Source organism: Gracilinanus agilis, chromosome 6 (genome assembly GCF_016433145.1).
Source record: "Gracilinanus agilis isolate LMUSP501 chromosome 6, AgileGrace, whole genome shotgun sequence".
Classification (NCBI taxonomy): domain Eukaryota; kingdom Metazoa; phylum Chordata; class Mammalia; order Didelphimorphia; family Didelphidae; genus Gracilinanus; species Gracilinanus agilis.
In genome coordinates this window covers 146,911,781-146,924,896 of record NC_058135.1, presented here as the reverse complement: position 1 = coordinate 146,924,896, position 13,116 = coordinate 146,911,781, and the positions used below count along the sequence as shown (strand labels likewise).

The 13,116-nt window shown below is 37.9% G+C and overlaps 1 protein-coding gene across 2 annotated transcripts in view; it reads right to left on the bottom strand.

Moving 5' to 3' along the window:
• SCLT1 (sodium channel and clathrin linker 1) overlaps positions 1-3,069 on the bottom strand; it is a 213,158-nt gene extending 210,089 nt beyond the window's left edge. The window contains exon 1 of one of the 2 annotated variants that reach the window (XM_044681171.1): positions 2,840-3,069. In XM_044681171.1, coding sequence (XP_044537106.1) covers positions 2,840-2,873 — 34 coding nt within the window. In that variant the 5' untranslated portion in view covers positions 2,874-3,069. The remainder of the gene's footprint in view (positions 1-2,839) is intronic. The other variant, XM_044681172.1, reaches the window with a different exon arrangement.
• Between the last annotated feature and the right edge of the window lie 10,047 nt (positions 3,070-13,116).

Here is a 13,116-nt window from a genome sequence, read left to right as displayed (position 1 = left end):
GAATATTTCTCTCTCTCTCTCTCTCTCTCTCTCTCTCTCTCTCTCTCTCTCTCTCTCTCTCTCTCTCTCTCTCTCTCTTTTGCTGAAACTATCCTAATCCAAGACAAAATTACATGATCATAAAATCATTTATTTGGGTAACCTAGTCCAAGACCTACACTTTGTGGATGAGAAAACTGAGGTCTAGTAACTAGTAAGTAAAACAGCCAAGGTCACAAAGGCATACAGTTGCAGATGCAGAATTTGAACCCCAGGTCCTCTAACTACAAATCCAACATGATTTCTCCTGAAACATTTTGCTTCTGGCTGGTTTCTCTGTCTCAAGTCTCTTCCCCCTCCAGTCTTTTCTCCACATCACTCCACTATACAATGAACTCCAATCCTCCCTATTATCTCCAGGATCGAATACATAATATTGTTTGGATTTTAAAGCCCATCATAACCTGGCCTCTTCCTAGCTTTTGAGTATTCTTTCACCTTACATTTCTCTATGCATTCTATGATTCAATCGAACTGGCCTCCTGACTGTTCCTCTTACAAAACATTTCATCTCCCATACAATTTCATTGGCTATCCCCCATGCCTGGAATATTCTCCTTCCTGGCTTCCTTTCATGTCTTGGCTAAAATCCCACATTCTGCAAGAAACTTTTCTCTACCTCCAATTCCCTTAATGCCTTCCCTCTGAGATTGCCTCCAATTTTTCTTATATAAACCTTTTTTCTACACAAGGTTGTTTCCCTGTCTCTCCTCACTGCCACCTCCCACCCTCCCCCCAGCCCCCATTTAGATTGTGAGATGCTTGAAGGCAGGGAATGGTTTTGTCTTTCTTTGTATCCCTAAGACTTAGTATGCTGCCTGGTACAAAGTAACTGCTTAATGACTATTAATAACTTCTTTATGACTAGATGACATGACTTGCTTCACTTTAAAGCTAGATTAGCACAACAGCCTAAGTATCGTGCTCAATTCAAATCCATTCTGTATACTATTATATAAAATGCTACTTTCAATACCACTGTTCAAAAACTTTCAATAGCATCTTAACTCTAAGATTAAAATCCCTGTTTACCTTCAATGCTTTCCATATAGCCTACTTTTCCAAACTTATTTTCTCCTTATATAGCTCACAACTAGTCCAATCCTTTGCTCACATCACCCCTGGAATAACTTTTAAAACCTATCTGTCTTCAAGGTCCAATTCAATACTTACTTTCTCTTGTAATCTTTTCCTCATAAAACCAGTGGTTTTTTTTACTAAATTCCAAAAGCACTTATGATCTGTGCCATTTATCTATGTTAATCACATAGTACTGATATTTAATTAACATGTGAATCTTGTCTCCTGAAATAAGTTTTAAACAAGACACATTTCTTTGTATCTCACAGAGTATTTCTGGTACAGTAACATACCTTAAGTGGTACTCATTAAATAGCTACTGGATAAACATATAGAGCTGTCTTCTCATTATTCCCTACTGCAACCAGGCAGTAACTGTTGCCTCAAAAATCCTTCTTATAGCCCTTTCCTCTCTTCAAAATAGAAAAAGGTCCTCAGAAAATTATAAAGATGTTTAAATGTCTAGTAGACTGCTATGTGTTGTCTTGAAACCCAATATGCATTGTAATCTTAATGCATTCAACATTTTTTAGTACATAAATGAAAATACGGTTTTCTACTAATTCAATGCCATGCAACCCAGCAGGCATAATCAATAATTGTTAACTGGCAATTCAATAGCAAGTGGAACATGGGATTTGGATTTAAACATGGGTTTAAATCACTGCTCTGAGCTCTGGCAACTTTAAAACACTCTATTCATGAAAACTAGTATATGTCATTTCCTCTCTCTGGGCCTCAGTTTCTTTCTCTGTAAAAGTTGGATGAATAATCACTAAGGTCTTCTAGTTCTAAATCATTAGTCTAAGGTTCTTCCAGTTGATTTTTCAAAAATTTAAATGCAACACATTAATGTGGGATAATAAATAAGTTACATTTATATGGCAAGTTAAGAATTCTGAAAGTGTTTGTTTTTACATGTTCCCCAGGCCTGGAAGGCATTTCCTCCTCTCTCACCTCATAGAATCTCTAGCTTCCAGGAAAAGTGCTGCTCCAATGCTTCTCCTTGCAAAGTCTTTTCTGATTCCCTCTCTTGTTGTTCCCCCTCTTCCCTGGTTCCCCCGAAATTGTTTATAAAAATTACTTGCCTGAATTTAAGCTCCTTGAGGGCAAAGACTATTTAATTTTTAATCTGTGTCCCCAGCACTCTGCATACTGTAGTAAGCACTGATGTTTCTTGAATGAATACATTCATACATACATTTATTCACTTGAGTATCAATCACAACAATCCAATGAGGTAGGTATGGCCAGAATTACAATCCCTGCTTTATTTACAGAAGGGAGGTAAAATTATTTGCCCATGGCCACAGAGCTGGCTAGTGTCTGCGGCTAGATTTGAAACCAGGTCTTGCTTCCAGGGCCAGAGCTCTCCTTACTATGCTACACTGCCCTCTATTGAAATGGAAAGGGCACTGGACTTGGAGGCAGAAGGAACTGAGGTACCAGCTCTGTTATTTACTGTATCTAAGTTAATGCTCTTCTCTAGGCCTCAGTTTCTTCCTCTGTTAAAAAAAAAAAAAAAAAAAGGAAAATCAACTAGATGATCACTAAGTAGCTTTTAGTTCTAAATCCATGTCCTGAGATCCTTCCAGTGGAAAAAATATATATATATATATTTCGAACCTAAGTGCAGGAATCAGATTATAGCACCTAGATACGGTGGACTCTGTAGACGCCACACCCCTGACACCCGAACCCCAAAAACCCGGTGGCTTACTTTGGTCTCTCAGAAAGTCGAGCTCTGTGGCCATTGCGGTGCAGTTTTAGCTGCCTCTCTCTCCCCCCTTCCAATGACAACGCAACTTGAGATTGCCCAGAAAAAAAAAGGAAAATTAAAAAAGAAAAATTAAAAGCGAGGGCGAGAGCTAGAGGGATGACACAGCGTAGAGGCTTTGGGTACAAAATGAGCCACGGCCTCGGCCTCGGCCTCTGCCTCGTTCTTCAAGCTTCGGCCCTGGCCCGGCCCGCAAGTCCCTCCAGACAAGGCTGGTCAGGGATAATCTAGGCGGGCACAGAGACAAGGCCCAAGTCCCAGGCTCCCGGCTGACTGAAGGCGAGGGGCGCCGACGGGTCACCAGCAGAAAATGCTCAGGCCTTTTCCGGAGCCCCCCACCCGTCTGCCCCGCGCCACTTCAAAACCGGCGACGGGTTCCGCTCCTTGGAGACGGCGACGCTGTATTTACGTCATCACGCCACCGCCGGCGTGACGCCCCTGCGAGACCGCTCGCCTCCTCCCCAACCCCTGTATATGGCAAGTTAGGGAAGGGGGAGGGGCGAAAAGCGAGAGTGTCATTTGATAGCAGCCAATTGTGGAGTAGGAGGGAGAGGAGGGTGTGTCTGAAAGTACTGCTGTTCGGAATCTCTGAGTACCTTTCTTGAAAAGGAAGGCTGCTCAATTCAATTATTAAAAATAATTTTTTTATTGATATCATACATTTACATTGCCTAAATTTCCCTCTGGATCTCTATCCGTATCCCAGAGCTCTATCCCATATAAGAAAATGTTTTTTAAAGAGAAAAAATAAGCAAAACCAATTAATATGTCGAAAAATATGTAAAAATATATCCAATATTCCACGTTCATGGACCTCCCAACTCTCCAAAGGAGTTTGGGGAGGTGTCTTATATAACTTATTTGGAGCCCTGCTTCCAACACAAGTTATTATTTCTCCATCACAAACTGGGCACAGTTAATTAGTAAATAAGCATTTATTAAGCTTTTATTATATGCTAGGCACTGTATTAAGTGCCAGGGATACGAAGAGAGGAAAAATCACAGTCCCAGCGGTAAGATGCTTCCATTCTAATAGGACTGACAATATACAATCACCATGGACTTATATAATTTAAATAGAAGGTAATCTTAAAGGGGAAAGGTACTAACAACTAGGGGACTGGAAAAAGCTTGTTGCAAAAGTTGGAGTATAAATAGAATCTTAAATGAAGTCTGGGAATCTGGCAGTTAAGGTGTGGCAAGAGAATCGGTACTGGAGGGAGAGGGCGGGGACAGCCAGTGAATAGGAACTGTCCGGAAGTGATATGTTTCATTTTGAAAGTGATAGAGAAGCATTGGAAGTCATTGAATGGGGAGAGAGAGAGAAAAGTTAGAGGGAGGTGTGACATGATCAGACCAGCAATTTAAGATCTGAATGGAGGATAAATTGGAATGCAGAGAGACTTGAAGTGGGGGAGAACAACCAGAAGTCTTTTGCCAAGAGTGAGGTGATGAGGGTTTGATTGAAGGTGGCAACTGTGAGAGTTGAAAAAGGAGGTCATATACTAGAGATGTTTGTAAATTAGAAATAGAAAGTATATCTTGCCAGGGAAGATAACTCTTTGAGGCAACTAAATTGTGTTGTGGATAGAATGGTGGAATTGGAGTTAGAAAGAAATGAGTTCAAATCCTACCTCAGACACTTAGTAGCTGTGAGAGTCTTGGACATGTAACTTCTCTTATTTTTCTCATCTGCAAATTAGAAAAAACAGCATTTATTTTCTAGGGTTGTTGCGAGGATCAAATGAAATACTCCATGTACAGATCTTTGTAAATCTTAAATTGCCAGATAAATTCTCCTGATGATGATGATGATTATGATGGACAATGAAGATGTACCTGGGTTGACTCATGATGGTGATACTGCCACTGTCATGGTGCAGGTCCTCATCTTATTCATGAATTATTACACTCTATCATCCATTCAGCCACCAAAGTGATGTTCTTAGAATGTAGATCCAATCATATAAACTCTCCCTCCATAAATTCTAGTGACTCCCTATCACCTGCAGGATATAATACAAAATCCTATTTAGAGTTCAAAGCCTTTCATAAACTATGCTCCCTACTTTTCCAGTATTCTTATACTTTATATTTACCCCACCAACCCACTCTATCCATATCCTCTACAATCCAGTGACACTGTAATCCTTGCTGTTTCATAAATAAGACACACTTCCCAACCTTCACTGGCTGTCCTTCATGCCCAGAATACTCTCCTTCTTCCTCTCCAACTCCTGGCTTACATGGCTTCCTTCAAGTTCCAGTTAAAATCCTACCTTCTACAAAACAAACAAATAAATAAATAATCCATTCCCAATTCCTCTTAATTCTAGTACCTTTTCTCTATTTATTATTTCCTACTTATTCTCCATGTAGTTTGTTTGTACATAGTTATTTCCACGTTTTTCTTCACACTTCTTGAGGACATCAACCCTCTTGCTTTCTTTGTATTTTTAGCACTTAGCCCAGTGTCTGGAACATAAAACAGACAATAAATGCTTGTTGACTGATTATTGACCTCCAATAATGAAGTTGAGAAGAATGGAGAGTTTGAGTTGTAAGATAATGAGATCTGTTTTGGATATGATTAATCTACTGGGCAGCCAATTCAAGATGTATAACAGAGAAGTGGTGATATGAGACTGGAGTTTAGTAGGGCTGTGGATACATAGATCTAATAATCATCTATATAGAGTTGATAATTGAGCCCATAGGAGCTAATGAAATCAAGTGAAGGATATATTGAAAGAAGAGAAGAAGGCCCAGAACAGAGCACTGGGCGACACCCACAATGAGCATGATCTGGATAAAGATCCAGCAAGAGACTGAGAAAGAGCAGTCACACAGGTAGAAGAGTCAGAAAGAGCACTGTCACAAAAACCTAAAGAAGAAACCATTTAGGAAGGCGATCAACAGTGTCAAGGACTGCAGAAAAATCAAGAAGGATCTGAATTAAGAAGAGACCATTAAATCTGGTAATTAAGGATCATTGGTAATTTTAGAAAAAGTATTTTCCCTTTAATAAAGAGGCCAGAAGCTGGATTATAGATGTTTTGGAAGCTAGGGAAAGGAGGAGGTGGAGCCACCTAGTGGATGACTCTCTTAAGGAGTTTAGACATGAGGAGGAGGAGGAGAGTAAAAAGAGAACAATACATATTGTATTAATAGGATCAAATGAGGGTGTTTTTTTCTTTTCAGTTAGGGAGAGGTATGAGCATGTTTATGTTTGTAAGTAACAGGAAAACAGCTAGTAGATACAGAGAGACTGAAGATTAGTGAGAGACTGGGGATGACAGGAAACAGTGGGCTGAATAAGAAATGAGAGAGGTTTCCTATAGAAGGGTTACTTTCACAAGAACTACTTTCAGGTCAAACAGGGATGCTGAAGAAAGAGAAAGAGAAGATATCTGAGTGATTTGGGATGAGATTTGGAAAGGCATGGTTGTTGATAGGTCAAGTAAGCAAGGGACTCAAGTGTATTATAGTGTTGAACTGGCTCGCCAAGTGGATGATATAGGGAAAAAAGGTGAGTATGATCAATTCAAGGTTGATAGCCCAGAAAAGAATTCAGAGGTGAAGGAGGTGTTTGGGATTCAAAAACAAAAATGAAACAATTCAAAGAAGCTTAAATTCTACTGGTGGCAAGAATACAACAGGTATACAGATAAGCAAATGCAAATGATACATAAAAATGCGTTCAAAGTGAAAACAATTTCACAATTATGTAGGGATTTAAGGCCTGCAAAGAGTTTTTAGGCAATTATGGTTTTTAGACAATTTTGTCATTAGCTCTTGAGCTGTTATGATCAGGAGAACCCCTGATCATAGAAATCTAAGTAATTTTAGGAATCTTAAATTGAAAAGGGCTTTGAAGACTGTTTGGCCCAGTCCCTTTATTTTATAGATCACTAAAATATGGGGTGGTTAAGTGACTTACTTTGGGGCATACAGGTGAAGTTACTCATCATTCCTTTTAGAAGAGGACCAGTGACATCACAGAGTGATGTTTTTACTTGCTACAAAATTAGATTGAAGTAAGGCAGAGTTGTGCAAAGTCATCAGCCTCACTCTTCTACAGGGTGATTGAAGTCCAGTGGCAAGACAAAATTAAGGACAACTAATAAAGGCCAGGGATGCAGTTAATGACCTTGGGCTCTTTGATGTCTAATCAAGCCCTAAGCACTCCATAGAGCCTGCTTCAGTTGCCTTCATGCTGTTGGAATTCTTATCTGACCATTCCACATGGTGAAGTCTTCACATGCTTGGAATACACATCCCCCTAACTCACTGATGGGTTTGGTACCTTTTGGTTATCCTTAACTTGATTTATCCCATGCGCTAAGATGCTTTTATTGGGGTGTGGTTGCAATGGGATTGGGACCCAGGTCCTATGGCTCTAAAGCCAGTAATCTCTCCCAATTAATCCCAATTAATCTGACCTTGTCAGAAGGTGACACCTCCTATGAAGCCATACTAACTTGTTCTTTGCTAAGGAATAAAGCTGAACTTCTTTTGAGTGTTAAATTTAATTATCAAAATTTCCTTTTAGCACTGGTCATTTTGTTAGGAGTGCCTGGAATTCCTTTGAAATACCCATTTCTTTTCCTAGAGTATTAGGCTCAGTTTCACTGGGTAGGTGATTTTGGGTTATAGGTTTAGATCCTTTACCTTGTGGAATATCATATCCCATGCCTTCTGGTCTTTTAATGTATAAACTGCTATGTCCTTTATAATTTTGATTGTGGTTCCACAATATTTTAATTGCTTTGGGTTTTGTTTTGTTTTCTCCTGGCTGCTTGTCCTATTTTCTCCTTGGCTTAGGAGTTCTGGGATATAGCTATAATAGTCCTTGGGTTTTTAAATTGGGGATTTCTTTCAGGAGGTGATTGGTGAATTTATTCAATTTCCATTTTCTTCTTTTGTTCAAGAACATTAGAGATATTTTCCCTAGTAATTTCTTTCAATATGGTGTCCAGGTTTTTTTTTTTATCATGAGTTACAGGTAATCCAATGATTCTTAGATTATCTCTCCTGTACTTATATTCCAGGTCAGTTGTTTTTCCAGTAAGAATTTTCAAATTTTCTTCTATTTATTGATTCTTTTGAATTTTTAAAAATAGTTTCTGGCTGTCTAATAAGTTGTTAGCTACCAACTGTCCAATTCAAATTTTTAGGGAGTAATTTTCTCCTCTGAGGTTTTGTACTTTTTTATGGAGTTATTTTCCTATTGGAGATAGAATAATATTTTCTTTTGGGGGAGTTGTTTTCTTCAGGAAGTCTTTGTTCTAAGCAATTGATTTTTTCTATCACTTTTCTTTCTAATTTTTCTTCTAAGTTTTTTCTTACTTGTTTTTCTACCTTTTTGGGGAAGCTCTTTCAAGGGTTCATTTTAGTCTTGACATCCTTTTATATTTTCCTCTGAGGTTTCACATGTTTTTATTTATTTATTTTTTATTGCTGTCCTTATCTGAGTTTGTATTTTGGTCATCTCTCCTGTTAAAATATTTTTCTAGCATCGGGCCTTTTTTCTGTCTTTTGCTTCTCTGGAGGCTATTTTTTCCCCTTAATTTTGTCTATATGTTGAAGCTTAAACTCCATTCCTAAAGCAGAGGGAGTACTGTCCCATGTTTATACTGTGCCTGGGATTGACTCAACTATCTTGGTCTCAGATTGAGCACTCTGAAGAGGATGCCTAGGTGGCTAGTTGTTATGTAGAGGTTTGCTGCTATTCAGTTCAGCTGATTCAAGTTGGAGTTTGCCTGATCCTACTAAGGATAGATCTTGTCCGGCTGCTTTCCTTTCACTGCTGCTTATTCTATAGTGTGTTGGTTTCTGCTTGGATCCTGCTGAGTCTGGTAGGATCCTGCTGGGTTCTTTCCCCTGCGGCTTGCACTATTTCCGATGAAGATTCTTCTGAGGCTTGTTTAGTGCTTTCTCCTTGTACTACTCTTTGCTGTCTCTCGATGTTGTTTTGAGCTGGAGCACTGCTCCATCTGTTTTCCTCGTGGTTCTGCTGCTCCAGTATTTGTTATAAGGTGGTTTTGTTCCTCTATGGTTGTTTGGAAGGTAGTTGGTGGGCTTCAAGTGTTTCTTACTTTGCCATCTTGGCTTGATCTCTTTAGCATTCCCCAACTTAGTCACCAGGGCCCATGGCCTCCCTTGCCCCTGACCACTGCTACCACCCTTGCCACTGCCATCATAAACATCACCTTCATTTTACTCTTCATTCTATCAGTACAGTTTTTTAAAGTAAAAAAGATAAAATCAGAAATAAAAGAGAAGAGATTGCTGTAGCATGAAGCAGAGAAAATCATTGCAGAGAAGGTGGGATTTGACTTACACTTCAGTGATGGTGCCATTGAAAGAAAATGTTCAGAAAGAGGTGTTTTGAGGTGGAAGATGATAAAGCACAAACTCAGAGTTAGAAAGTACCTCAACGGCCCTCTTGTCCAATCTGCGTCTGAACAAAAATTTCTTCTATAACATGTCCAACAAATAATTATCCTGCTTTGCCTTGAAGACCTCAAATGAGGAAGAATACACAACCACTTAAGGTAGCCCATCTCACTTTTGGACAGCTCCAATTGTTAGGAAGCTTTTTTCCTTGACATCAAGCCCAAATTTGCTTTTTTGCAATTTCTTCCTATTGATGAATTTGGATCTGGAAGATGATTTTTTAATAATGATAGAATATGCAAGTAGGAATATCCTGTTAGAAATAAGCTACTAGAATTCAAGTAGTATATATCTAAATTATTGAAGTTGAGGTAAGAATTATTCAAAGTATTAACAAATGTCTTTAGTTGATAATGATTTTGCCTAACAAATAAAAGTATTTCTGTTCTTGGCTGACAGAGCTTTCATGTCCATTTAATTCAAATGAAGATTTATGACAGTCATCTTGGCATTAAACAAATAGCTGCATATGCACATTTATTGCCATTCTTTTCATTTACAGAACAATGAGATGAGACATTTTCCTCTGATTGAAATTAAATAGCTTTTGTTTACATTTAGACACTACTAGAAATAAATGGTAGGTGTTCTTTATATGAATTAAATAACCAACTGGAACTACAATTCTATCAATGAACTTGAATTTTTCAGCTTTTGTGATCATGAATCAAATGGTATATCCTACCAAACAAATGGTTTTTGTTTTGCTTGTCCATTTTTACTGGTTTGGATTTAAATGGCATATTTTCAGTGTCATTAATGAATAGTAGGAGATGGAGTTCATGTCTTTATTCTTCGTTTACTCTCTAAATTTATTAAAAGAGCCCTGAGAATACAGATCTTGTCTTTGTATGCTCTTACTATAATGATCTATATAAAGTAGAAACTTATTAAATGTTTGTTGTGCTGCATTGTGTTTTTAGCAATAGTTTTCTGATATCCTCCTTTGACATCTTTGCTATTTTCTCTATTGCTGAACCCTCCTCCTCCACCAGGAACTGTATCTTTAACTAAGATATGGAAACTAAGCCTACTTCTTTGTATGAGTCAAATCCATATATCTTAGCAACTCTTCCTCAGCACTGGTATTGTATTTACTTACTTAACACATTATATTTAGACAGTACTACTCTTAAAGTAGGGAAGACTGGACCCTTACCAGGCATCCATGCCTGAGGAGACCTCAAAAGTCCTTAACATTAGAGGCTCAAAAAAAAAAGAGAGAGGAAAGAAGGAAGGAAGGAAGGAAGGAAGGAAAAGAGAAAGAAAGGAAGGAAGGAAGGAGGGAAGGAAGAAGGGAGGAAGGGAGAGAGGGAAGGAAGGAAGGAAGGAAGAAAGAAATAAAAGGAAGGAAGGAAGAAATGAAAGAAGGAAAGGAGGAAAGGAAGGAAGGATGGAAGGAAGAAATAAAAGGAAGGAAGGAAGAAATGAAGGAAGGAAAGAAGAAATGAAAGAAGGAAGGAAGGAAGGAAGGAGGGAAGGAGAGAAGTGTTGTGGGAGAAACACACCTAAGTTTGTAGCAGGGTCTCACCCCAAGAATTAATGGGAGACTCAAACTCTGTTCAGTCCAAAAGTATGGAAAATTTTTTATTTGAAGAGGAAGAGGTTTATGGTGGTATAATAGCCCGATAGCTGGTGAAACAGTCTGAGGGCTAATCAGATAGTTTTAGGCAGGGGCTATTAGAGTATCCTCTCTGAAGCTGATGGAATTGCAGCTCTCCAGGTGAAGTAGGCTCCAAGTATGCAGTAACAGCTTCTGCACTCTGTGGATCAAGGTTGGCATATTTATTATGGTCTGGGGGCTAGTCATCTCTCATTCCAGAGAAATCTTCACCTTCCTCGAAAACTCTGGAGAGTGGGCATGGCCAAATTCAAGTGAAAGTATGTTTTGAGGTTTGACATGTGTGTTGTAAGGAATAAGGAGCATGCACAACTTTGGGAGATTCTTCTGGAATGCCAGTCCCCAGTGCATAAGTCCCTTGTTCTGCATCTTATGATCATTTGTCAATGTGTTAGAGGTCTCGCTACCCTTCTGGAATGAGAATAGTGGGGGGTAGAATGCAGTAGATTGGAGAATCACTATAGGTAATTGATTATATCTTACAGTTCTAATCTAAAGTAAATATAGAACAATGAATAATTCATAAAACAGATTAGGCACAAAGCTGATGCCCATTATAGAATATTACAGATCCAGTATACAGAATGGGTAACTGATTAATCTGCAATTCATGCTTGACTAAAGCTGAAACTACAGTTTTTCAGTTGATGTTTAACTAGTTCTACCTGGTGAGAAATGCAAGAGTTCACAGTATGAGAGGTCCATTGCTATTACTACCCTTCACTGCCCACTGTCTGCCCCTATCAGAAGGAAGGAAGGAAGGAAGGAAGGAAGGAAGGAGAAGGAAGGAAGAGGGGGGAAGGAAGTCAGTTGAGTGACTCAGTAGTTTGAGAGCCAGGGTTAGAGATGGGAGGTTTTATATTTAAATCTGATCTCAGACACTTCCTAGTTGTGGGACCCTGGGCAAGTCACTTAATCCCCATTGCCTAGCCCTTTGCCTAGTGGTAAACTCTTCTGCCCTGGAACCAATACATAATATTGATCCTAAGACTTAAGATAAGGGTTAAAGAAAGAAAGAAAGGAACTAAGAAAGAAAGGAAGGAAGGAAGGAAGGAAGAAACAAAGAAAGGAAGAAACGAAGAAATGAAGAAAGAAACAAAGAATATGGTTGCAATTCAACCTTGATTTGAAAAATTTGCTAACTCTTTTCCCAATAAATTTGTTGTTATTGAATGTGTGATCTACTGTCAAAATATTTCTCACTTTTGTACAAATTATATTCATTAAACTGAAACTTTTTACTTTAGAACTACTGACTACAATAGGGCTAATTGTCTTTTTAGTTTTTGCATAGTTGCAGTGGTTGGAACATTGATTCTTATGTTATCAGGAAAATGTGCAAAATCATTTTAAAAAATTTATTTTAAAATTTCACTTGAATAATAAATTTCTTTTCACCAGCTATCCATGTTAAAGTTAGGTCTTCATAAGGCCAAGTAGATGGTTTTAATAAATCAAAATGATTTTATCATTGCTTCTCAGTGATAAAAGATGTAAATTCACATGTCAAATTATATTTTCTTGTAATATATTCCTTAGAAGAGCATTACATTTATCATTTTTATTAAATGGAATGTTTTAGACTTATATGACCCAATCAATTCTTCATCTTGAGACTGTGCTTTCCACAACCAATCTTTAAGTTTTCCAAAGCTTTTATGGTGAGTTTGATTAATTTTTCTGATTTCTGAATGTTAGTTGTTCTTGACTGCAATGCATTTGAAAGTAATGGAAATTCTTCAAGAAGGGAAATCTTTAAAGCATAGCCTTGTAAGAAATTAATGTTAGCTAATCTCTGCCAACTCAGAATAAGAAAAATGAGAAAAATGCATATAAGTATGAAATAGATATATATGTAGTAGAGTTTGCATATCATACAGCAGTAGCAGCTTATAAACTATATACCACTCACCTTAGTCCCAGTACTTGACCAGTTTTTAATAATTTCATTTTCAAGTTTTCAAGATACATTTTTTTAGCTCAGATTGATTTTTTTAGAGTGGTGATAAATAGGATAAAATTTATCCAGGAATATTTTATGATGATTAATTTATTTTCTTTCAGGTATTGAATCATAAAGTAAAAAATTACAATTATTATTTAAAGAGTGCCAAATGATAATTTTAGGAAACATTTCTAA